At 36.8% G+C, this 27,583-nt stretch overlaps 1 protein-coding gene across 1 annotated transcript; it reads left to right on the plus strand.

Moving 5' to 3' along the window:
* The first annotated feature begins 8,572 nt into the window (after positions 1-8,572).
* LOC5563988 (zinc finger protein 883) lies at positions 8,573-27,448 on the plus strand. Its single transcript, XM_021850090.1, has 3 exons — positions 8,573-8,866; positions 8,936-9,054; positions 25,610-27,448. Exons 1-3 carry the CDS (start codon positions 8,699-8,701, stop codon positions 27,342-27,344), a joined length of 2,022 nt encoding a protein of 673 aa, XP_021705782.1. The 5' UTR covers positions 8,573-8,698; the 3' UTR covers positions 27,345-27,448.
* The last annotated feature ends 135 nt before the right edge of the window (positions 27,449-27,583 follow it).

Here is a 27,583-nt window from a genome sequence, read left to right on the forward strand (position 1 = left end):
CGTGAAAAAAAATTCGCGCACTTAACAATCCGTATCGCTTCGGAATTTTGCTTTTTTTCTCAATGTTTACGTTTTAAACGTCAAAAACACGAGCTACTGCGAGCTGGTTGAACTAGCTCGGACTCTAGCTTCCAACCTGTTTCGAGCGACTCGGAGTTGGTTGGACTCGGCTCAATGAACACAAACCCGAGCGACTCGAAGTAGGTTGGAGTGGCTCAATGAACACCAAAAGCTGACTCGCAAGTGGTTGCAACCAAGTTCGAGCAGCTCGTTGAACACAGCTAATATTTACAAGTTGGGGCTTTAAAGCTGTTGATGTTTCCATGGGTTTTGTTTGAGAGCAAGAGAGAGGGGAATATTAAAGTTTTGCTTGTTTCTCACAATCGTTGACAGTTTCGAACGAAATTTTTCGTAGGTGCGAGGGAGAAAGACAAACTTTAAAATATGATGATAAAAAAACAAAGAATGAAAACAAAAATGTATTTTAAGTCAGCCCTTTTCACGGAAAAACTTATTAACCAAAAGTGAGCTTATTTATATATTTTACCCAGAGTGGATATAAGAGTGGCGTCAATGTCAAAATTGGAACAGCGACGAACTGTCATATTAACCCTTTGGGGTCTGATTTGTTTAAGAACTATTATACAGTTTTTTGAACGCCTTTCAATTCGCGTCTACGAAGGTAATTACCACAGTTGACCCTATGCGTGAAGCTCCGATTATTTTACATGGCAAAGCATAGGAAGTCAATTTTCAAATGCTTCTAAAAAATTCAAAACACTTTTTAATTAAATTCTGTTAAGTGTACGGGGTTAGACTATTGATCAACTATAGAATCAGCAGCATATTGAGAAAAAAATATATAAAACTCAAAGTTATATGCCTATGATGTAGCCCATCAAAAGTATATCAACATATACTGAAAAGATTTTAAATAACTATTGTTGTTAATTTTATATGAGCATTTGAAATTTCGCTTCCTATACCATGCCGGGTAAAATTTTCGACGCTTCACGCATCGAGCAAACTTTTCCCAGATGGCAGCACCGTACCTTCGTACACTCGAATAGTTTTGGTGCTCAAAATGCTAAACATAACAAGAAATGATGACAAATATTTTTTTGGGAGGTGCTAGGTCTTCCAAACTGCTCTTGAGTTCATAACTTGAAGTCTATGCTTGTAATAACAACCTTGTTCATCATACAAAGTGATGAACTGTAATCTACCGTATATTCTGAACCTTCCGAGTGTTCAACCAATATTATCAGATCATTTCGAATGTTCTAGATTATCTAACTTGTCGGGATGTTCAGTACATAAGAGTTACAACGCGATGAGAGTCAGGATTTAGTGGTAATAAATTAATAACCACGAAACAAAGCACTTCCGAAACATGGTGTATTCGACAAAGTTTCCAGTAATAATTAGCGACATCTATTGGGAAGCATCCATAAATTATGTCACGTAAAAATATACTATTTTCAACCCCCTGCTTTTCACCTTTTGTTTGAGAACTATTTGTGAAAACGTCAGTAGAGTCTAAATGCGTAAACGAGTAGAAACACGTTTTGAATGTATGTGTTTGTCGACGAATCTTCTTTTTTCTTGACATATCGTTCCCACTGGAAGGAAGCTGGCTTCTCAGCTTAGTGTTAGTTTAGCACTTCCACATTTATTACCTGAGATCTTTCTCAGCTAATGACCTTTTTGCATGGATATATCGTGTGGCAGGCATGCGCCCATACTCTGTGCCCAAGGAAGTCAAGACTCTTTCCTTTACGAAAAGATCCGGTAATCGTCATACAAATCTCGAGCTCTACTTCTTTTTTGCAATCGTGCAACACGATTATCCGTGTAGAGGCGTCACTACTGTACTGTCACAGACAAACAGACGTAATACTCTTGAGAAGCTCATGGTACATGCGTTTAACGATGAATTTGAATCCTTATAAACGAATCATTCTATTGATATTTACTCCTCTTTATTGATGTTAATCAAACCCTAGCAGCAAACCATGCGACCAGAGCCGACCCCCAGGTTCACAGATTTCGATTGGTTATGTAAGCGAAAACAACTGCTGTTACGAACTAGGCTACGACTGTAGATTTCAGGGACTGCTGCAGGGCATTGCGGATGACCCTGAGTATCTCAAAAGTATTTAGCAATACCATTTGATCACACGGAAAGTTCAGTGAACCTGGTAGATTCTTCTTCTTCTTCTTGGCGTAACGTCCCCACTGGGACAAAGCCTGCTCCTCAGCTTAGTGTTCTTTGAGTACTTCCACAGTGTGGCAGGCACGAAGATAAAGGGTGTCCACGATGAAATTGCCACACACAAAATTGATTTGCAAAATTCGAGTTTTCATCCGATTGCCATCAAATTTTCAGGGATTGAGAAATAACTATTAAACTTCATTTTACCATTTTACTCGTATTTTATTAACAGTCCATACGGAAATGCCCACACCTTGGCCTTAACTCCTGCCATGAGATTCTGCACAACCTGTGAATCAACCGTTTTTTGCATGTGAACCCATACTTTCTTCAGTTCCTCGACTGTCTTCACTACCTTAGGTCGTTTACACACTTAATTTCCGAAATCGACTTCGGTAAAACGGATTGCCGAGAATCCAACAGCCGAATCTCGGTAAAATATTTGCTGAATCTCGGCAAAAACCAATTTAAACCATCACTTTTCCCCGTCATAAAACCTGCAATTGTAGTAGTGAGAAGATTTATGTTTGACTCCCTCTTACCACTATATGCAAACACAAAGCACGTGGTATATCTGTCAAAACACTGGATGGCATTTAAACATGCCCTGTATTCGAATATAAAGCCAATATAGTGCTTATTTAATGCCTGTAGGCATCAGGCTTAGAAGCATTAATGATGCTGTAATAGGGTTTCTATGCAGCGGAAGTGCTATTATAAGGTGTGTAAGCATTTGTGGTGCTATTATATTGCATGTACGCATCTATGATGCTGATAAAGGGCTTATTATTAGTGCTTATGGTTACTTGGGTAGTTTGGAAAAGCTATTGAGATTCTCAGAGGTCAATATATTCCGTTAGAGTTGAAAATATTATTATTTGCAGCGTTGCCAGATCTACGGAAATTTCAGTAGATCTACGGAATTGAGCACTTTCTACGGATCCGTAAGATAATTCTACGGAAAATGTATATTTTCTACAGAAAGCTACGGAAATTCTCATTATTCTACGGTAATTTACGGATTTTTCCAACGGAAATCTACGGAATTGCAATGCCGGGGATCTCTTCCCCCGTTTATCACTTTTCGTCTACGGAATGATTTCCAAAGAAATCTGACATCGCTGATTATTTCTAGCGCAAGCAACTACTGCTGTAAATTTCGAGAATTGAGCTTCGGGATAGTCTGAACGTCGTAGAATATCCCAGGACATAAAAAGGCATGTAAAGCAGCGTTTTTCTTGACATTATAGGTATGTATTACCAAGTACGAACATCAATTGTATTTACAAAAGGGTTTTTAAGCTACTTTTATACTAATTATTCTATTTGTCAGACTTCTGCATGTTCAGGATGTTCTAGGTTGCCAAGTAGGACATTAAGGCATAAACCTAAAATGTTTCCCTGACAGGGAAGTATATTTGCAAGGACTTTTCCGAAGACAGTAAATTTTATTCATTGGTTCTTTTTATACAGCCATTTTCCGACTGCGGTCATAAATGACCGTGCCGCCCCCAAAGGGAAAGCTTTGATCATTTTAGCGAGAAAAGTTACTGGAACAAGGGTGGACCTGAAGTTTTGAACTCCAGGGTAAATTGGAGGGCCTGGAATATCACCAACGTTCCTTGAAATAGCCAATTGGTCTGTGAGAAGGTTCAGTGAACATGGTAGATTATATAACTTCACTCAGTTTAGAAGGAAATATTACTGGAAAAATAGTAGACCTGAAGTTCTGAAGTCCTGGGGAAATTTTGAAGGATCTGCAATACCTCAATCGTTCCTTGAAACAGCATATTGATCCATGAGAAGGTTCAGTCAACATAGTAGATTATATAACTTCACTCAGTTTTGAAAGAAAAATTACTGGAACAAGTGAAGACCTGTAGTTCTGAACTCCAGGGTAATTTGGAGGGCCTGGAATACTCCAAACGTTCCTTGAAATATATTTTTGATTCGTGAGAAAGCTCAGTGAACATTAAATAACTTCATCGTTTAGTAAGAAAAATTACTATAACAATTGTAGATCTGAATTTCTGAACTCCGGGGTAATCTGGGTGGCTCGGAATACCCCAAACGTTCCTTGAAACAGCTAATTGATCCGTGAGAAAATTCAGTGAACATGTTAGATTTTATAACTTCACTCAGTTTAGCGAGATAAATTACTTGAACAAGTGCAGACCTGAAGTTCTGAACTCCAGGGTAATTTGGAGGGCCTGGAATATCCCAAACGTTCCGTGAAAGAGCTTATTGATCCATGAGATGGTTTAGTGAGCATGTTAGATTATATAACTTCACTCAGTTTAGTGAGATAAATTACTGAAACAAATGTAAACCTGAAGTTACGAACACTAGGGTAATTTGGAGGGCCTAGAATACCCCAAACGTTCCTTGAATTAGCCTATTGATCCGTGACAAGGTTCAGTAAACTTGATAAGTTATATATCTTTACTCAGTTTAGCAAGAAAAAATACTGGAATAAGTGTAGACCTGAAGTTCTGAACTCCAGGGTAATTTGGAGCACCTATAATATCCCAAACGTTCCTTGAAACAGCCTATTGATGCATGAGAAGGTTTAGTGATCAGGAAAGATTTTATAAATTCACTCAGTTTAGCGAGATAAATTTCTGGAATAAGTGTAGCCCTGAAGTTCTGAACTTCAGGTAATTTGGAGGGCCCGGAATAACCCCAAACGTTCTTTAAAACATCCTATTGATACGTGCGAAAGTTCAGTGAACATGGTAGATTATATAACTTCACCCAGTTTAGCAAGAAATACTACTGGAATAAATGCAGACATGAAATTCAGATTTCCAGGGTAATTTGGAGGGCCTGGAATACCTCAAACGTTTCTTGAAGTAGCCTTTTGATCCGTGACAAAGTTCAGTAAACATTGTAGATTAAATAACTTCACTCAGTTTAGCGAGAATAACTACTGGAACAAGTGTAGACCTGAAGTTCTGAACTCCAGGGTAACTTGGAGGGCCTGGAATATCCCAAACGTTCCTTGAAATAGCTCTTGAGATTCTCAGAGGTTGGTAGATTCTATTTGAATTTGTAATGTTATTGTTTTTAACCCAAACAATTACTGTTACGGTTGTAGATTTTAAAGAGTGTGCTTCAGGACAGTTTGGACGTCCTAGAACATCCCAGGATATAGCAAAGCAAGTGAAATAGTGTTTTCGTTAAAAAAGTAATTCTGTATTATCTAGCCTGAACATCATTTATGTTCACAAACAGCATTTCATGCTTCGTATGTACTTGTAGTTCAATTTTCCAAACTTCAGGATGTTCAGGATGTTCTAGGTTGTCAATTAGGTCATAAAGGCATATACTTCATATTTTTCTCTGTAAAAGAGTATATTTGGGACAACTTTGCCGAAGACAGTATATACATTTGTTCATTGATTCTTTTTTTACAGCCTTTTTTGTACTGCGGTCATATATGACCGCGCCGGCCCCAAAGGGTTAAGCGTGGCACTGATTTCACTGTAATCCATGTCGTCCACCGTCGCAGAATTTGGACCTGGTGCAGTCTCTTATTCAGAATCTCTGGAATAAAAGAATTGGCTAATTCGTGAATGAGTTTTTTTTTAACATTTTCACTTATAGAAACTTACCTTACAGTCTAACCACAGACAAATATTAACGAAGGTCCACAATCCGTCGCGTCAATCGTTTGAAGAGAACATTTGAGCAACGACGACATGTTTTCTTCCCGTGACTCTACGAGTTTGTTTTCTAGAATTCAATTTGCACCCTAAGTACTAGGTTGTAACAATCTCGCCTTTAAAAAGTATTAGAACACAAGTGAAGAATATGTGCATTGACATTTTATTTTATTGTTATCTAGTAAGATTTATATGCGACACATAAAATTAAATTCGAAGCAAAAAATCAGCATCTATCTGGTTTCCGCACATAAAATATAATGGAGGTTTGATTTCAGTGTACAATGTACAATCGGCATAGACCCAGGCCACAGAGAAACAGACGTAACACTTAGAACAAATCTCGATCAAAATCATAGTCGCAAAATCATGTACGCCCAATGCAAAAAACACTGTAGTTGGCCGATGGACCAACAGGTGGCGGTAGTGTGTAAACAGGTCCGTCACACTCGGGCTCAGATTGTGTACCACTTCTAGTACTGCATTTGGTCCCTCGGTAGTACAAAAGGTACCCAAGTTTGATAGATCGCAGTACACTTTTCACGGCATTCTAGATTACCTTATGAGACATAAAATTTTGGGCAACTGCAAGGGACATCGGGGTCTTTAATTTGTCTTTGGTGTAAACGTCAAACAAGAACAAAAACGACGCGAGCGCTGAGGGTGGTCGATTGACCACCTACTGAATCGATCGTTAAAAAGTTGGTCGATGGACAGCGATGAGAGTGTGACGTCTGTTTGTCTGTGATTGAGCTCTCGCCGAGCGGTGTCACGAACACATACGCAAATTGGCTGGTTGAAAATACTGCCGTTTGATTTTGCTGGGAACAGCTGATCTTTGTTTATATTTTCCACCAGCACTCTTTAAGTAGTGTTGGTGACATGTAACGTGTATGCAGTCTTCAAATTTGCCTTTGCTTTGCGTTGATTTGATTCATAAAACAACGAGAAAGAGAATGCACGATCCTTATTTTTCAATCCAACAAGGCTTTGATTTGATCCTACATTTCGGTGAAAATACTGCATCATTTTTCTGAATCATTTGTGACTCATTCAACAAGGTAGACTAAGCTGCAGAGGGATAACAAGCTTTGCTGGTAGGCCTAGCAACGCACACTGTTTTCTTTTCATCGCGAATTCACGAAGTGCGCGTCAATGGTTAACAAGTGATAATATTTATCAAAATGGTACACGATGTTGTGTGTACAAAGTTATTCAGAATTCAATTCATCTATGGATGTTGCTCTACGCACTACTATACCTGTTATTGAGTATCAGTTGAATTTGCTCAAGTATTCTATATAAACGTTAATGCAATCATCTTTTTATTACAGCCACAATCAGTTTCCTTAGTCTTTTCCTACGGAAATGGCATGATATTTTATCATTGGCACTGTCATTGGCGTCATGATCGAACAGGAACACCACCACTGTAGCGCTGTGGGAGGCATGGATCATCGGAGCCCAACTATTATTGCACCGTTCAGAACAGGGCTATATTATACGGACCCTGATCTTCAACACTCTGTTATGCATTACTTCACAATATTTTATCCTATGTTTTGTGGCAATAAAAATGTTCTTGGAATGTCTGAAAAAGATCTACCAAATGAAAATATCATGGAAAAAATTGTTTTTACATATAATACGCGCCTCTATTCTCACATGCAATTGAAAAAACGAATCAAAAGTTTCCCTTTCTAAGTCCATTTAACCAAACAAACAAATTCCGTTATGCCCGGATGGTCAAGTTTGACCATTGAAGTTTTTAACATATGAATTTTACATTTTGAACCTAACTTTTTTCGAATCGTTTTTTTCGTAGATATAGCATTTAAACGATTTCTGGTACTCAAAGAAATTATTAGTTTTCACCTAGGTATACTTTTGATCGAAAATCGATTTGCATTCCCGTTTACGCCAGCAAAATCAGATGGGACATGGATTCGAACGAATAAGATTCAATACGCCGTAAACAAGAATAAGGGTGATAATCTATGGGAGATATTCTATGCCCAGGGACGTCAAGGAAATCGACAGGATGTTTGAACCCAGCCACCTTCAGCTGAAAACCGTTATTCTACACAGCGAGTTTTTCTATGCTAGCTATGGTCTGTCTAGAGTATGCAGTTTGCTTTGAAATGATTTGAATCAATGATGCATTATTTTTGATCAAGTTAGTACAGGAGCAATTGAATTGAAAAGGCGCGAATCCTACGCGAAGCATTGATATTTTCAAAGCATGCTTTTCAAAAAATCTGTGCAGCAATGATGATCCTTGAAGACTGCGTGTATGTACACGAGCGCAGAAACCACTATTGTGGCACAGGTCATGTTTTGAAGGACGTAGCGGCATCAAAAGTAAAGTAAGTAAGACTCCCTCCCTCCCCCACGTAACAGCTTTTGTATCGAAAATTTTAAATATTTGTGTGGACCGTAATACTATGTAAGGCCCCCTCCCTCCCCCTGTCGTGATACGTAATATTTGAACGATCCCCTAGAAGTCGATCCTTGACATGGGGCTGGAATTATGCGAGAAAAAATGGTGAAAAAATCACAATAAACAAAATTATTTTGGGTGCACCCTAACTTCCCATTGACAGTCCCCTTGGCCCCCAACAGCAAAGGGCTAATTTCTCGCATGTTTTGACAGTTTGGGCGAGCAACGAATTTTTGTCGTTCTCGCGCTGTCAAATCTTTTCTCATTTCGCATCGCGTTTTCATTTTGAGCATCATCGGAGGAGGAATTTGAGCGGAGCTTGGATTTTATTTTCCCAGTTTAATGTTCCCCGTTTGATTGTTCTTGTGTCGTAAGTGGATGTTCAACGGCAGCAGAATGCCTCCGGAAACGATAAACCAGACGATGGAGCTGACGGACCGCACTTGCCGGCTGTGTTTGGCCAATGACCAGGAAATTACCCCAATGGTGGACGCGCTCAGTCTGGACGAGATGAAAAATGTTGTCGATGGTTTACTCAAGATTGACGTGAGTAGCAGAGTGGATTTTAATGTTCCGGACGGTTTTTAATGGTGTTTTGTTTCAATTTGTCAACAGCTTAACAATTGTGGACCATTTCAGAGTGCGTGCTCGAATTGCGTGGTGAAAATTCGACTTATAGAAAGCATCCGGACTGAATTCGATGGAAGCAACAAAATATTCGATGTTATGTGGACGTAAGTTAGAAGGAATACAAGATGCAGGGCTGGTAGCGGGTCACTTTTTAGCGACGTTAACTTATTTTGACCTTGTCACTAAAAAGTTATATTTTCCAGAAAAACGGTCCCCAAAGTCACTTTCTTCGTGATTTGATGACAAAGAAATTATAGACTGGAATAGCTTATCATACACACAGCACGACAATAATGTTTCACTAGGTTTTGCTGTTTTATATAGAGCTTAGTGACATTTGAACACACGTAGACTAGCATACGCTCGTCATACACAGTTTGTTTTTGTTTTCCTCAAAGAAACTTGCACACGCTTTCCAGACTCATCAAATTGCATATGGAAATATTACCCAATTTTAAAAATTTACACCCGGATTCTGGGTGTATTTCGAGACAGAGTGCATATTGTTTTCCTCTAAGGTTCACAACTACATCTACACTAGGGCACCCATACCATTGGGCGTGATAACCACTATACAGTGGAATTCCGCTTTTGGTATGCTCAATTTTTGGCTCGCCCCCGATTTTGGCAACATTTTTGAATACGATTGAAATTAGAGCTTATTTAGATGAAAACAGAGACTGCACAAGCCTTTCAAAGTTAGTATAAGAATCAGTATCAGCAAGCAATTCATTCAACCGCTCATAGTGTTCGGATATGTGCTCTCGGTTAGCTACAACTTTGCCGAAGACCGTTGTCAAACTCGACGTCTCAATAATTAGTTATTGATTTGCCTATCAGACTAAAGGATCATATAGTGACAATTCAAAAAAAAAGCTACAGGAGCTACAGTGGTCTTGAACTGTGAACTATGTGTGCTTACCAAACGAGTGTACTTACCGTATCTAAAAAAGTTTGATGGAGAACGATATCGAGATCAAACCTAATAATTTCTCCAGATATTTTTCCTGGGATTACACAAAATTGTCTTTCAGCCTGACCTTCCATCAAAAATCATGTTCAGGATTTTTTTAGGAGATTTTTCAATAATTTCTCTAACATGTTTAATAATTGCTCTTTGATTACTTCTAGGAATTCATTGGTTCCTTTAGAAACATCTTCACAGATTGTTCATATTACTTCATAGATTACACTTAGGTTCGTTTTTTTTTCTTGCAGTTAATTTCTGCGCGAAATAATGAACGAAGAATTAAAGTACTTCTCGGAATGGTTGAAGTGGAAGAAAATAATTTAAATATTACCAAAACCAAATATATGGTGATTGCGACGCGGTCGCAAATAAATTGTGCTGGCAAAGTGTTCATTGATGACGAAATTGTAGAACTATTGAAATCAATTAAAGACCCCGGAGTAATCCTCGATGAAAAATGAACTTTTTTGATCACATCAACTACTCGATTAGGAAGGCAGCCCGAAAATTCAAAGGTTGTACAAATCGATAATCGCGCCCAATTTCGACGACTTGCTTCCTTGCAGGAAATTCTATCACAAGTTTGTTTTTTTTTCCTCAGAATTAAAGAATTAGGAATTTATAAGAGCTCTCTAAACAGTCAGAGGTTCAAAATAGCAGCCTACACTCCTGTGCATAAGTTTGGGATCACCCCCTAAAAAACATACGAGAGTATTTAGTCCATATATCTGTGATTACACGTTCAATTGAAACTCTAAGCCGCATTCGAAAGGCAAAGAGTTATTTTTACTTCGTATGTATTTTTCCGACAACATGTTTTGAATTTTATATAGGTACTCACTCAATTTTTACTTAAAGTTGTGACATTTTTCAAGAAACACACTGAAAAAACATAGCTAATTTCCTCAGCATTGGATCGACTAAAATTTTAAAACAAGGTGTCATTAGAATCGTAATATTATATTCGTTGAAAAGTACTTACGATTTTTTTTGCGGAAAAATCTTTAAACTATTCAAAATTAATGGAACAGTCATTCAAGTCATCGTGCAAAAGTTTAGGTTCACATGAAGTTACTTAAAACACGAAAAATGGCGACACTGCCATCTACAAGTCGGTTACTTGATTGTGCTTTAATTGGTAGATAGTGTGAAGGAATCCGTTGGAGAGTAAGTGTCTCTGGAAGTGACGATTGTGAAACTATCATGTAAGCTGTATTCTTTTGAATAAAAAAAAATAAAATAAAATTTAAATAAAATATTGCAGCATTGATGCTGACGTTACGCATACGCTGTTCTCAGTATGTGTTTGATCAAATTAGAGACGATTTCTCCCAACAACAAGATTACGATTCTAATGACACATTTCTCGCATAACTTCTGATCTCGCCCTAAAAGCCATTGGTAACCATGTGTGTAGCTCGTTGTTTCTGAGCATTTGAATGGATTTTTATGTCATTTAACAACGCTATGGGGAAGAAAGGATCAATATCTACCTGCCCGTGATGTTGGTTTGGATGCTTATTCTTTCATTTGCTCAGAAACAACGAGCTACGCACGTGGTTACCAATGGCTTTTAGGGCGTTATCTCAGAGTATGCGAGATTTGTGCTTATTCTGCGCGGCGCATGAGGTGAGACGAGTCGAATGAGGTGACAATTGTCGACTCGATCCCATTTGATTAACATTCGTCGTCTCACGTCATTCGCGGTGGGAGCGACTCACACGCCGTGCAGAATAAGCACAATTGTTTTTAAATTTTGGTCGATCCAATGCTGAGGAAATTAGCTATGTTTTTTCAGTTTGTTTTTTGAAAAATGGTACAATTTTAAGTAAAAATTGAGTATACAAAATGCAAAAAAATGTTTTTGGAAAAATACATACGAAGTAAGAATAACTCTTTGCCATTCGAATGCGGCTTAGAGAGTTTTAATTGGACGTGTTATCACATAGATATGGACAGAACACTTTTGTATGTTTTTGAGGGGGTGATCCCAAACTTTTGCACGGGAGTGTATGTATGCCATTTGCAAAGTATAACATGAGGAGTCATCTCCAATGCTCGCTCAAATGTACATAATCATTCTCTTCATGATGCTTTTCCCCAATTTTTACCATAGGACATAGAGAATATTACTCACAAGAAAAATAGCGGATGTTTTAAGCTATCAAAAATGGTTCAGATTTCAATATTTTCTTTTTAATTTTAATGAAAAATGTAGCAAAATTTTGAATTTAAATATAGTCTACCGATACTCTGTTGCTACTGAATGAATAAAAACAATGTTTATGTAGGTTTTTAAAGTTTATCGTTACATAATAGTCGAATTTCTAACTGTAGGTTACTTTGTTTCTATTCGCCCCGTTTTACGGTGATTATTTATTTATCTATTTGACGTCAAGCATTTGTAGACCATTCTAATTACATTGTGTTCTTAATATCTATGTTTTTATATATTCGTTTAGTGTATTCGATTCATAAAAAAAATCCTTAGTTACTATTGTTTGGTATATCAAAACAGTATTTTTCAGTTTTGCTCGAGACATGTTTACATCTATCACAATAATGCTGATTATATATAGTCAACATCTGATTTAACGAACTAGATTTAGCGTAGGGGCCCAGATAGCCGTAGCGATAAACGCGCAGCTATTCAGCATGACCATGCTGAGGGTCGTGGGTTCGAATCCCGCTGGTCGAGGATCTTTTCATAAAGGAAATTTTCTCGATTCCCAGGGCATAAGAGTGTCTTCGTACCTGCCACACGATATACACATGCAAAAATGGTCAATCGGCAAAGAAAGCTCTCAGTTAATAACTGTGGAAGTGCTCATAAGAACACTAATCTGAGAAGCAGGCTTTGTCCCAATTGGGATGTAACGCCAGAAAGAAGAAGATTTAGCGTAGTTCGTGCGATGATGACCTACTGTGAACAAGTCACGATTGCGCAAGTGACGAGTTGGAGTATAAAAAATCAGTTTTGAAAGTATATCTGCAGAATCAATGCGCTGTGAAACAATATCGTTTACAAAAGAAATCATAGCATAATCCGGACGCACTTTCAGTGGTTTCATATTGAGTAGCATGTATCGTGATTCATATGATGGTAGAGGAAGGACTGACCACTCTAAATTACGTACTACGTGTAATAAAACTGCTTTTGAATCGATTCAATACGTTCATGTTTTTTTGTGTAAAGGGGACTAAACAATACTACATTATTCTAATATTGATCTTACATATGAATCATAAAGTATTTTTAATGTGTAAGGATAACGAAAGTGATGGCCAAATCGTTTTATGAATTTAAGCATATTTCCTGTTCTATCAATCATTGCATTGCATAGCATTAAATCTGTTATTTTATCAGACAGAAACAATAGAAATATTTGGTGTGGTTCGTTTTCTACTATAATTTATGATAGTTTTCTACTATAATTTAAAATAGCTTCATGTCGTCAGCATATATTAGGAGGACCCTTAGTTTATTTAGGATACAAGAAATGTCATTAACATTTTAGCAACTGAAAAAAACAGAGAATTGATTTGTGCCGCCACATTGGGAATTGACCGAAAACAGTTGCATCTGTAGCGTAAGTTTGGGTTGAATGACTATTAGGTATATAGTTTTCAAACTAAATAATTTTGTACAGTTTATTAAATTTCAGTTGCATTTCAATCATGAAACGGATTTATATATTTCCACTGAAGGAGGGAGATTACTTAAATTACCATTACATTACATGTAACAAGAAGGAAGTCCATTCACAAATTATAGGCCTTAAAGAGCAATTGTTTAGTTACTTCATCGTCATACACCGAAGCTTGAACTGTAGCTTAAAAAAATCTTGTTTTAGTGTTATTGAAAAAATCTTTGGGGGACTTTATTTCATTTTCGGTTTTTAAGTTGTACAAATAACTAAATCGTCTTATTTTTTTATATTTTCTGTAAATTTTGTGAGCTTTTTTGTTTTCAATTTTTTTTAAATTATGATATGCGTGTTGAACCAAATTGGATTTGTTTAGTTCTGATTCCATCGTTTCTTCTTAAAAGGTACTTCCTCCTGATGATTTCACATAAAAAAATATTAAAGATTTGCACATTCAATATTTTCTTGATTTTTCAAAACAGATTGCCAATTTGCATTATTTAATTTTAATCTAATTTTAGTATAATTAGCTCTACTATAATCGAAAATATTCTCATATACTTATTCGCAAGGAGTATGATAAATAAGCATAAACATAGAATATTCTATTGCCGTATGAAAGCCCTGGCCAAGAACACAGGGTTTGACGGTGCCAAACTAGAATGTGCACCATAATAATACCCGTCTGTGGAACATATCACCTTCCAAATGGTTGTCCGACATTTCGCGGTAAACCATTGCGCGGTCAACCATTTCGCGGTGCACCATTTCGCGGCTTGTATCATTTGGCGGTTTACCGTTTTGCGGTTAGTACCATTTCGCGGTATGACATTTCGCGGTCTATACCATTTCGCGGTGTGGGTTTTCCTATGAGTTGCACTGAAAATTGTTGGCATTATCACTAATAACATTTTCATCGGTGATTTACCCTTCTTTTGAACACAGGCAGTCCTTCAAATTGCACTGTTAAGATATATGGAACTTCTCGGTACAAACCGCGAAACGGTACACCGCGAAATAATACTGACCGCGAAATAACATGCCGCCAAATGGTACCAACCGCGAAATGTCGTACCGCGAAATGGCACGCCGCGAAATCGTATACCGCGAAGTGGATTACCGCAAAATGTTATACAATCCTTCCAAATACTTTGGCACATCTCTAACGGTTCCTGATTTATCATGAAGCGGCTGCATTCAGGCGGAGGATATGTTAATATGTTTCGGCATATTATCAGGTCCTCTTCGAACAGAGGGACCGCCAGGGCTCAGTAGTTACTTATAAACCAGTGCTGGTTGTTGATGGTTCAGTTCGTTTACACGAGCTGTAGCATTCTTTGTACTAATCAGTAATGGTGGTTAAGTTTCAAAGCCAACGTGTGTTCAATCGTTTTATAATGCAACATAAGAATGTGTGTTTGGTGAAACTCTGCGTTATAACATTAGTGATTAATAATGATGTTTGAAAAAATGTTTGGTGATGAACATTTGAAAATGGCATTGGAAGTGATTGTGATAGTTTTGTTAAATAAACACATAATAATTATATGAACCCTACTAGTTTAATAATGATCATAATACATTTTGCAATCATTTCTCTGGAGATAAACACTATGCCTAGTTCTTCACACATGCATGATAAAAGTGTTTATGACAGCGAACGCAGAAGAATGGATCGAAGTGATTTTTTTTAGCTGTAACTTTCTTGATCTTAGTGCTAAATCATAGTTTGAATTTAATGACTCTACAGCAACAAAAATAAAGGAAAATTTAAATTGAATATCTTTTAATTACTTAGTAATGATTGCAGATGGGAAATAGTAATAACAATGAATTTATATGAAAATGGTATAATGTAATTTTGATGAAAAATTTTAACTGTAGTATATCTGAAGTGTATTAAAAAAGTTGATGAGAGATATTCGGTGATATACCTGATAGTGTCAATAGTGAGTGATGAAATGAAATGGGGAATGAGGACATTTTAATAAAACTATTTCGTTTTTCACTTTAACCACTCTAGTAGCATTTCAGGCCTTATCATAGTTTGACAGTAGCCTGAACTACTAGACTGCAAAACTACGGTAAGGGCTGATTGCTGCTAGGGTACACAGTGACCATTTGAGCAACATTGCTTAGGAACGTCTGTGTGATGAACGCAATAGAGGCTTATAAAAGCAAATGCTGGGAAGGAGCTTAGGGCAGATTACAAAGTGCCAGTACTACCTCTATCGCTACTGACAAAAAAAAAATCTATTGCCGTATGGACCACTTCATCTTTCCATAAAGGTGAAATTGACTCACTTACACAGAAATCTTCATGTTTTGCTGTTTTGTCAAAAATAAATTGTGAAGTTTCATTATCTCCTACAACAGGGAGTAGTATATTCTCGTTTTTAAAATCAGGAATGAAATCTGCATTACGTTGATTGAAATCGCCATAAATATGCAACTAGTTTTCGGGAGGAAATGAAGTTCTGATTTCTTCTGCTATCAGGAAAAATCTCTCGAATGTTGACTTACAAGCCTGATCTGGAGGAAAGTAAACTGATGCAAATATATGAGATTCATTACCGATATTTGCTCCAACCCAAACATGCTCAAATTCCCTAAATTTAGACGAAGCAAAGATTTCAGAATTGAAATTTGATGATATTGCAACGACGACTGCTCCGCCCGATTTTCTTTGTGTCAAAAGTAAGTAACGATCATTGCGAAATACATTGTAATTGCTACCAAAAATGTCTTCACTTTCTGAAGAACTAACTATTTATTACCTTAAGGATGGTACCATCAGTGTACTAGTGTTCATTTGATAAAATAATTCTTTATATTGAAAACACAAGACCTCGTGAGCGGTTATTGGATCACTAGGTATTTGTGTGTGTTCCAATAACTGCTCATTAGTGTGGGACAAAATTTAGATTCTCGCTCCAGTCCACTTTTTGGATTGCATTTAGGTCCCATAACAACTGTGCAAAATTTTAGCTCGATCGGAGAAACTATATTTTAGCGCCAGCCGTTCAAAGTTTGTATGGGATTTACTATGGGAAAACTTACTTTTGCAAAGAAAAATCGCCAGAGGTCGCCCATTTATCTCTATAAAAATGCTGAACACAGACCTCGATAGGTAGTTTTACGATGAAGAATATTGCCGAAGACCGCGAAACAATCCGACACTTGTGAAAAAAGTTATTCAATGAAAACCTATTGGCAACGCGACGTTGATTAACACGTAAAGGAATAACAATAATAACAAAATCGGGCAAAATTTCCGAATAGCCTATGCTTAATAACTTTTTACACAAGCATCGGATTGCTTTGCGGTCTTCGGCAATATTGTTCATCGTAGAAATACCTATCGAGGTCTGTGTTCAGAATTTTTACAGAGGTCAATGGGCGGCCTCTGGCGATTTTTCTTTGCAAAACTATGTTTTCCCATAGTAAATCCCATACAAACTTTGAACGGCTGGCGCAAATATATAGTTTCTCCGATCGAGCTAAAATTTTGCACAGTTGTTATGGGACCTAAATGCAATCCAAAAAGTGGACTGGAGCGAGAATCTAAATTTTTCATATAACCGTGTCCCAGGCTACTGCTCATGCAAAAAATTAAACAAAATTTTATAGAAATGATGATTTTAGTATACAGCCTTCTTTATTCAGGGTGTCTACTACCTGGAAAAACCTGGAAAACCTGGAATTATCAGGGAATTTTATTCAACCTGGAAAAAACCTGGAATTCTCAGGGAATTTCGGCCATAATCAGGGAAATTATTTTGAATTATTAATACTTACATGGTAGAATATACCCTTTTTGTGACACAAAATCTTTTCAATCGAAAAATTTTTCGTCTGCGCCGCTATCAAAACATTGTCCTTTAATTTTATAGTCATTTTTATTTATTCAACATAAAAAATATTAAGCCAATATTGTAGAACTTTGCCAAGATGGTAAATGCAACTAAATTTCTCAGTTCCATTTAGTTTTTGTTCATAAGATGGTTGAGAGAATTCAATTTTTTTTTCACAAAAATTTTTCCCCCTTTTCTACAAAATAATAAACTTTATAGGGAAAAAGCAAAAATTGTAACACATTTCGAAAAATAGTGCTTTTCTCAGGTAAGCAGGTCTCTTTGTAGATTCTTGGTCGCTATTTTGATGCAAGTCTTTGAAAAACTTTTATTTAATGTAAGGTCTCTAAAGTCTCCATTTTAAACAAAATGGTTTTTAAAGTCACTTTTTTGCCTTATTCTACTTGCAGTGAGTCCTTGAGGCTCAGAGAAACCTTCAGAGACTAATACGCGACTATTAGACAGTTTCACAAAACTCAAAATTTCTGGGATTCAACCAGTCACCCTAGTCCTAGTTGCAATACTAAAACAAACTACCAGACCAATTTTGATCCAATTTGGAGAAGATTAGGAGGTGCCTCAAGTCGAATTTGTGTTTTTTTTGGCTATTTTTTACATTCCAAAAATTCTAACAAGAATTTGGAAAAACGAAAATCAAAATAAATACCACTAGTTGAACGTATTATTAGTACTTTACAACTTTTGAGAACACTGTATGCCGATTAGAGATGGTTTTGACCTCCTAAAATTGATTTCTGTTCATTAAAGTACTTGTAAAACATACATTTCTCTACAGTTTGTTCTACAAGATTCATAACCTCATGCCTCTTACCCCGGCGGGCGCTCTTACCCCGTCTTCCCCTATGTTCAATGTTGAAACATGTCAGCAATTGCGCCATTTGGCAGCAGCTCTAAATGTAGGGAAATGAGGAATGTCGTATTTCCGACGATTTTTTACAATTTATCTGTAATTCGGATATAAAAATGATGTACTACAATAATGTTCAGAAATAACAAAGGAATGATACTACGGTTGAACTTTTATGATTGGGCATGAGTGTAAGAATCTTGTAGAACAAACTGTAGAGAAATGTATGTTTTACAGGTACTTCAATGAACAGAAATCAATTTTATGAGGTCAAAACCATCTCTAATCGGCATACAGTGTTCTCAAAAGTTGTAAAGTACTAATAATACGTTCAACTAGTGGTATTTATTTTGATTTTCGTTTTTCCAAATTCTCGTTAGAATTTTTGGAATGTAAAAAATAGTCAAAAAACACAAATTCGACTTGAGGCACCTCCTAATCTTCTCCAAATTGGATGAAAATTTGTCTGGTAGTTTGTTTTAGTATTGCAACTAGGACTAGGGGGTGACTGGTTGAATCCCAGAAATTTTGATTTTTGTGAAACTGTCTAGCGACTATTCCATAAGTTCTTAATGGTATTTTCTCAGATCCCGCAGAATGCTTCAGTTCTAGTGATTTTTTCAGAAATTCCTTCTTGAATACTTTTAGGAACTTCTCCAGGAATGCTATCAGCGATTTTTCAACGAATGCTTAGAGAAATCTCTACAGAGTTTGGTCTAGAAAATCCTTCCAAAGCTACGACTCCCAATAATTTTCACATGAATGGATCTGAAAAAAAAAAATCGTAAAGCTTATCCCATGATTTCTTCCATATGTTTTTTTTAGTTGTTACTTCTAGGAGATTTTCCAAAGATTCTATAGGAGTCCTTCCACAAAGATTTAATAAAAAAAAAAAAAACGTTTCGGCATTTTTGCTAGAAACCCTGCAATGATTCCTCAGTCAGTTTTTTCTTTCATACCATATATTATCATGAGGTTTATTTTAAAAATTCATCTAGGAATACTCTAAGAAATTGCTCCAATAATCGGCATTTCTTCAGCATTTCATCAAAATGTTATTGCTGCAGTTCAGCTTTTCTCTTTTTTCAGATAAAATTTCAAAATCTTCATGGATTCTTACAACTTTATTTAAGGTCCCATACCAGTTAATACAGTTATTGCTCTGATCATTCGTATATACATTTCTTCATAGATTCTGTCAGAATTTATTGAAAAAATCTTGTGAGACATAATTTAAATTTTCAAATGTTTTTTATTCAGTCATCTTTAGAAATTTATTGAGAAAATCCTAGAATGAATTTTATCAAGAATACAGGAATTATTTCAGAGAACTTCATAGGAATTCATTAAGGCGTACTTATACTTACACAAATTTCATCAGAGAGTACTAAAGAATTTTCTTTACCAGCAGATTTTTTCAAAATTTACTCAAAAAAAACTGATATATTTTCTTGACATTTTTCTGGATAATGAATGAAAAAGTCCTTTGAAAAATTTCTTGGGAAATAAAAAAATGGAGGAATTCCTGCAGGAGTTTTGAATTCTTGAAAATGCTCCAAACGAGAATGTTAGAGAAAGTCCTAAGGAGATCAATGGATAATAATAAATTTCTGTATACTTACGTTTCTTGAAAAATGAAACGAACTTTGGTGGAATTTCTGATTCGCAAAAAAAATTTCAGATCGATTTAATGAAGGTTATCTTAAAAAAAATCATGAGTTGATTACTTAGAAAGCTCGTGAAATATCACAAATCATACTTCCAAAGTGATATTTGAAGTAATATGTGAAAGATATCTATAGCAAAACGAGCAGTTATATTTGTAGTGATTTCACAAGGAATTAAAAAAAAAAGTCATAAAACTATTCTTGAAGAAATGCCTGTTCAAATGAGGAATCAAACTCTCATGTCCTGTTAGTTTTTTTTTCAGCTAAGAGGTTTCTAAAGTTTTTATTTCCAATACGACCATTTCCAACCCTGATTTCTCCAAGATTTCATCTATGCAAAAATACAAAACGCCCTCCAAAGAAATTTTCCGGGTTAAGGCCGGTTTGCTACTGACAAGAAAAGGAATCGCCTATCTCGATGCGTGGAAAATTTCTCCCAAGAAATGGTCAAGAAAATCACATTTTTCTGATCGCAGTACGCAGTTGAGAAGAAATGTCACTTCAAAGGGGGCTCTCTGTAGGAAATTTCTTGACCCTTTCAATCAAGGAATTTCTTTACTTTTCTTGAGCGAAACAGCATACTTAGCTTTAGTCGCTGATGTCCATAAATCTCAATTCCATTGTAATGGAAAGGCTATTTATTTCCTTAAGTTCGATTTTTTCCTTATATCTGACTTTGTGTTGTGATTAAAAGCATTTTCAGATCATTTTATCCCCTAGAGCATAGGTTCCCAAACTTTTCGAGTGCGCGACCCACCTAGCTGTCTGGCATATTCTTCGCGACCCACCAGGTGAAAAAAGTTGATAAATTAATTTTTCCACTAAAATTTTTGAAGTCTATCGTTACTTTTTTGAAAATGGCATGCACCGCGAACGTTTAAATTACAAAGTCTACGATGTTGCTTACATTTCAATGTGACTAATTCTCGTTCAATTGACAACAACAACAACAATCACATCGAAATATTACAGTGAGAGGCAAAATAAAGTGCCCACCTTACCAGTTTTCGAATTTCTCTCATTGATTTGGTTCAAATTAAAGTTAACACACCTAAATCTTTTGTGATATTTTATTTTTGATGTTCTTTTAAAGTTGCACTTACGAAATTTTGATAAAAAAAAGAATTTTACTTAAAGAAAAAGAAAATCAATTTGTATTGAAAAAAAAGTAGTGACAAAAATAAGTGCCCACTTCCTTCTTGGCCCCAGAAAAGATGATTTAAGAAAAATAAAAAGCAATTTAATAGTTAATGTGTCCTCCTTTGGCCTTAAGGACTTGCTGGAGGCTCTTCGGCATGCTTTTCACCAGGTTTTGTAGGTGTTGTGGATCTAGTTCTTCCCAGGCGCGCTCCAAGGCTTCAAAATAATTATTTTTGTTGGTAACACCAGTTTTTTCAACCCTGGCATCGAGAATCGCCCACAAATTCTCGATGGGGTTGAGGTCTGGGCTTTGTGGAGGCCATTCCAGCGGTTTAATCCGACAAGACCGGAAAAAAGACTTGGTCTTCTTTCCAGTATGCTTCGGGTCGTTGTTCTAGAGAAATATGAATTTCTCTTCAAGGCCCGTCTGGATCAGCGAAACCTCCAGATTTTCCAGCAAGATGTTAATGTAGGAATCTGCCATCATTATTCCGTCGATTTTCACGAGGTTTTCTACTCCACTCCATGAAAAACACCCCCAGACCATCACATTTCCTCCTCCATGCTTCACCGTTCCTTGGATGTGGTGCTCTGCATCACACACGAGCCCGCCGCTCTCGGTTAGACAGCTCGAGCTTCAGGAGCGCCACATCCAAGGAACGGTGACGCATGGAAGTGTGATGTGATGAAATGTGATGGTCTGGGGGTGTTTTTCATGGAGTGGAGTAGGAAGCGTCGTGAAAATCGACGGAATAATGACGGCAGATTCCTACATTAACATCTTGCTGGAAAATCTGGAGGTTTCGCTGATCCAGACGGGCCTTGAAGAGAAATTCATGTTTCTCTAGAACAACGACCCGAAGCATACTGGAAAGAAGACCAAGTCTTTCTTCCGGTCTTGTCGGATTAAACCGCTGGAATGGCCTCCACAAAGCCCAGACCTCAACCCCATCGAGAATTTGTGGGCGATTCTCGATGCTAGGGTTGAAAAAACTGGTGTTACCAACAAAAATAATTATTTTGAAGCCTTGGAGCGCGCCTGGGAAGAACTAGATCCACAACACCTACAAAACCTGGTGAAAAGCATGCCGAAGAGCCTCCAGCAAGTCCTTAAGGCCAAAGGAGGACACATTAACTATTAAATTGCTTTTTATTTTTCTTAAATCATCTTTTCTGGGGCCAAGAAGGAAGTGGGCACTTATTTTTGTCACTACTTTTTTTTCAATACAAATTGATTTTCTTTTTCTTTAAGTAAAATTCTTTTTTTAATCAAAATTTCGTAAGTGCAACTTTAAAAGAACATCAAAAATAAAATATCACAAAAGATTTAGGTGTGTTAACTTTAATTTGAACCAAATCAATGAGAGAAATTCGAAAACTGGTAAGGTGGGCACTTTATTTTGCCTCTCACTGTATATTCCACCATAATACATATTTGATGGGAATATAAACTTTTCATAAAATTTTACGAACCAAGGAAAACAGTTTTTCTCAGCTGAAAAGTTATTTATTTTTTGATATTTAAGATAATTATTTTTTTCTGAGCTGGAAATTTCAACAGTAAGAGTACTGTTTATCAATTAAACTCACTGAACTCCCAATATTTGTGATAGAATTATTTGAACAAAGATTTCAAATTTCATTTTTGCTAAATTTATTGTACACAGCAAAAAGTTGTGACTATTAAGTAGCACGCAATTTGGAAATCAACGGAAAATTGTGGCAGGCATTTGAAAATTACAAGCGTTAGCCAACAGCTGAAGCAAATCAGACCATCTGTCAACCAATCATGACCCTTGCAATAAAAAATTCAGTTCAGTGCACTAGAAATTTATTGTTGACTGCTCTTTCAAATTCACGATGAAACCGCCAACCATCGAGCGATTCTGTGACACATTCATTTAAGGAAGAAGCTGTTCCACTTTCATTTTTCATTTACTGAGATGCTGAAACAGCCGAGAGAGCTGGAGCGTGTAGCTATCACTAAAGGGTCGCGAGTTCGATTCTTGGATACATTTTTGTATTTTCTCTTTTAATTTTGAAGCTATCATCAACTTATTTTCAAACCAGCAGCAATGTAGTTTTAAGATCGCACATAATGATGAATATATTTTGATACATTCAATCCGTCATAGTTTTAGACGTTTCGTTTGCACTATGTTTGTTTCCGAAATTTGCCACAAAAATGTAGTATGTAAATCTATAAATTTATCCAAACTTACAGTTACGTTAATGTGAAAAAAATCACCATATTTATACAAAACTTTTCTTATACGAGAAAAAAGTTTTGTTTGAAACAAAATGTTTTTAAAGCTTCAATTTTCTAACATCTTTCAAAAAAAAAATAAAATAAATGCCATATCAAGTGTTTTGATCATCAGTACTTATGACTGTTAGGCTCTAGAAGAAATGCTGAAATTAATAAATGGGAACAATTTCAAACCATTTGCTTCGAATCGAGGAGACATATGAAAATGTAGGGAAAAATCTAAGTTGATCAACACATAATGAGATATTTTTTCGCGACCCACCAGAGAGCAGCTCACGACCCCCCTGGGGGTCGCGACCCACAGTTTGGGAAACTATGCCCTAGAGTAAAGTGGGGCAAAAGTTCGAGTGGGGCAAGAGTTTCTTTTCAAGATTTCTAGCTCAAATCAAATCAAAACTTAGAAATGTCATGGTGGTTCGAATGCTATTCAAGTAAGAGACTTTCACTTTAAATATCATAAAAATCGATTGAGATTTGGAAAAGTTATGACTGTTTGTTGTTTTTCGACGTAAATATTGTAATATTTGGTCAAACTTTCGATGTATGGAACCAAATGAAGATAAAATATTTTTCAATATTTTATGTAAGGGCGTTTCTAGGCCTATCATAAGGATGCTTTGACGTGTATTAGTTTTTCTATAAATAGTTGGAATCAATTTTTGGCCCATAGCGGGGCAAAAGTTCGAATCTGCGGGGCAAAAGTTCGACCCATGTATAAACCCACGGAAAATTTTTCGAATTGCCTGAAATCCACATATTATCTTCAAATTTAGTGAAATTTGCCTGATCGTGCGAAAAATGTCACAAAAATTTTACATTTCCCTTAGTTTTGCGAAAAACTGCTATTTTTTGGGTGTATTACAATTAACCCTATTTTGGGCATTTTTTGATGAAAATTTAGTGTGTATGTTTCGGCAAACATAAGTTTACGGCTGGTATAAAGTATGCCTGGCATAAAAGTATTGATATTTTGTGTTTTAGCCAACGAACTTTTGCCCCACACTAGATTCGAACTCTTGCCCCACCGGTGGGGCAAAAGTTCGAATAAGACAATCGATTTTGAAACTGTTATAACTAAAAATGGGTAAATATTTTGACAAAAATTTGTTCAGCAAAGTTATAGCCAATATGTTGAAGGTTCGCTGTATGGTATTTGTTTTGTTTCATCTGCTATTATTTTCCTGGAAATTTTGATTATACCACTAAGGTCGAACTTTTGCCCCACCTTACTCTAATGCTACTACTAGATAACACGAAATATCGTTTCTTAGAATTCAATTTGTCGAAACATTAATCTTAATTAAATCTTGTTTGGTGGTTCAAAGTAAACAAGTCAAAGATTAATTATGCAATCAAAGTCTCTGCGATTACCCATCACCTTGTGAAACGATCAGACTTTCAATGTTCAATAGTTCGAAATTTGGATTTTCGAGATATCTTGTTGTTGCATCAAGGGGATGATTTTATAGCATGCTTGGTTTTCGGAGAAATTAAAACAAAATCGCATTTTGTTGTTTTAAGTTCTTTAAACAGAATTTGTTTTAAAGTGCAAAATAAAAAAAATATCATTAGATTTTTTGTTTGAGTCATCTTAGTCGAAATCTTAAATAAATAAATTTTAAGTCATCTATAATGAAAAACTCGTCAAAAATTCATGTATTTTGGGTAATTTCTTGAACCTAATGAAATATTTTTTTAACCTGGAAAAACCTGGAAATATCAGGGAATTTCATTGCCGTAAATGAGTAGACACCCTGTATTGCAGTAGTAGCTATGGTTTGACCATAAAAAATATCAGGATAAATAACAAAACTCGAAATAATCCATTTTTTAGTAAGCTCGTCCCGAAATCTGTTTACCGTGAGCGGAAATAGGAACACTTAGATGCAGTAACAAATGCTAATAAATATTTTTTTTATGAAAGTTTTTCAAATTATTTTTATTTTGCCGCTGATTAATACTTGGAGCTACATTGTGGCATAAAAATAGTATTGATCGACACAATAGTTATTTTATAATAAACATGTGAATACATAACTTCCCTTGAATGAGCGGAATCTGGTGCCTGGTGGTACAGGTGTTCTTTCAACGGAGTAGCAACTGGGGGTCGATCATGCTCATGCTCACTATTTCGTCACTATTTTGATCATTTGTCTTTATCCTATTATTTTGCTGCCTGGACGCTACCAGCCCCGATGCAGAAGCTGGGTAAGAATGATATTAATTTTGCGTTCTCAATTCCAGTCAGTACAAACGAATTCACTATCCGGAGCCGATTCCGACCCCGAAGAAAGGCCGCCCAAAGTTGGAAAAGAAGAGCCCTCCGTCAACGCAGAAGATAACGGCAGCTTATATCATTGATGGGATGGTCATCGAAAATACGGAGATTGAATACGTACAGGATGAAGGAGCAGAATTTTTCATCAAAAGCGAAAGCCACGAAGGTCTCATAAAGCAGGAAGGCGATCAAGAATCGGAGAGTGATATCATTACTGGAGATGATGACCATCACACGATGGATGAAACCGTCGAGGAAGAGTACGTTTATGAGGAGGTCCCCATGGAGGACGACAATCGCATGCAAGAGGAATATCTGACCGAAGAGGTGAAGGAAGATGACCAGAGGAAGGCCCCAGAAGAACAAAAAGATGAAGCAATGAAAGAAGTCCCCACAGAGGAAGACACCGGTTATTACGACAAGACCATTCCCTGTTGCTACATCTGCTTGGACCGTTTCGATCATTTTGGTGAAGTTTCAGCTCATTTGGTGGATGCTCACGCAGATATGCTTCCGTTCCATTGCGACAAGTGTCTGGGATACTTCGATACCTTGGAGGAAGTCAACAAGCACCATATATCACACGTTTACGAGTTTGTCTGTCTCTATTGTCCACGGCGTTACTGTTCGGAACAGTATTTGGCCAATCACAACTTGGATTGCAAGTCTTTCAAGTGTAATTTGTGCGACGAGACATTCGAACTTCAAAGCCACCTAAAAGCTCACCATCGTCAAATTCATCCTGCCGAGGCAAGGCATAGTGGCCGAAAGAGTAACGTTTGTGGCACCTGTGGTAAAGGTTTCACTCATGCTTGTAATCTCATTCGACATATGAAAATAAAACGCTGCGGTAAAGGAGGAAGCGACGACGATGAACTTATCGTCAGGAGGAAGAAAATTAAGCAAGATCCTGATGCACCCATGCTGGACGAAATCGACGAAGAACGAGACCTTAAGATTAAACCTCCGCTTACATGTCAAGTCTGTAGCAAAAAACTGGACAGTAACAGTAGTCTGGCACGTCATATCGAGAAAGAACATCAAGACTTCAATATTCCACTCTTTCCGTGTAACATTTGTCCGAAGAAATTTACCACCTTCGAAAAGTGTATTCGTCATCGAGCTTTCCACAAGAAATCAAAAAAACAACCACAATCACAACCACAGAAAGATCCGAACGAAAACACTTGCAAAATTTGCAATAAACAATTCCGCCTGGATCATATGTTGCTCAAGCATCTATCGGAAATTCACCAGCTGACACTCGAGCTGTTCCACTGCGATCAGTGCGGAAAGAAGTTCTCCACGGAGCCAAAACTTCGCAAACATCAATACAATACCCATCGTGAAAACAAAAATCTTTACGTCTGCTCACACTGTGGTCAAAAGTTCGAAAAGAAACTCACCCTCAAGGATCACGAAACGAAGCATTTGAATGCCCCTGCCTATCAGTGTGAGATTTGCTTGAAAACGTTCATCCACAAGCATAGTTTGGATCGCCACGCGTTGGTCCACTCGGATGAGAAGAACTTTGAGTGCGAATTTTGCCACAAAACCTTCAAGAGGAACACTACCCTGGTCATCCACAGACGGATCCACACCGGTGAGAAACCGTACGAATGTGTCCCTTGCGGCCAACGGTTTATCGATTCCAGCACTCTGATCAAGCACAGGCAAAGGATGCATCCGAAGGCAGATTAATCGATTGTTACATTATAAGTGTAGTGGTAATTTTAGTGTTTAAAGTAATCATACTTTGGCTTACTAAATCCGATTAAGAAAATAAAGCGGTTATTTTCAAACAGTTTGCTTTGATATTTAATTGAAAAGCTCCAGAAATGATTCACTTCGGCAGTGTTTTTTTTTTTTTAAAGCTACGGTGCTAATTTTTTGCCACAATATGCGTCGTACTGATGCGCTTTTCATTGCAAAGTTTCAGA

The sequence above is a fragment of the Aedes aegypti genome, chromosome 3 (assembly GCF_002204515.2).
Source record: "Aedes aegypti strain LVP_AGWG chromosome 3, AaegL5.0 Primary Assembly, whole genome shotgun sequence".
NCBI lineage: Eukaryota > Metazoa > Arthropoda > Insecta > Diptera > Culicidae > Aedes > Aedes aegypti.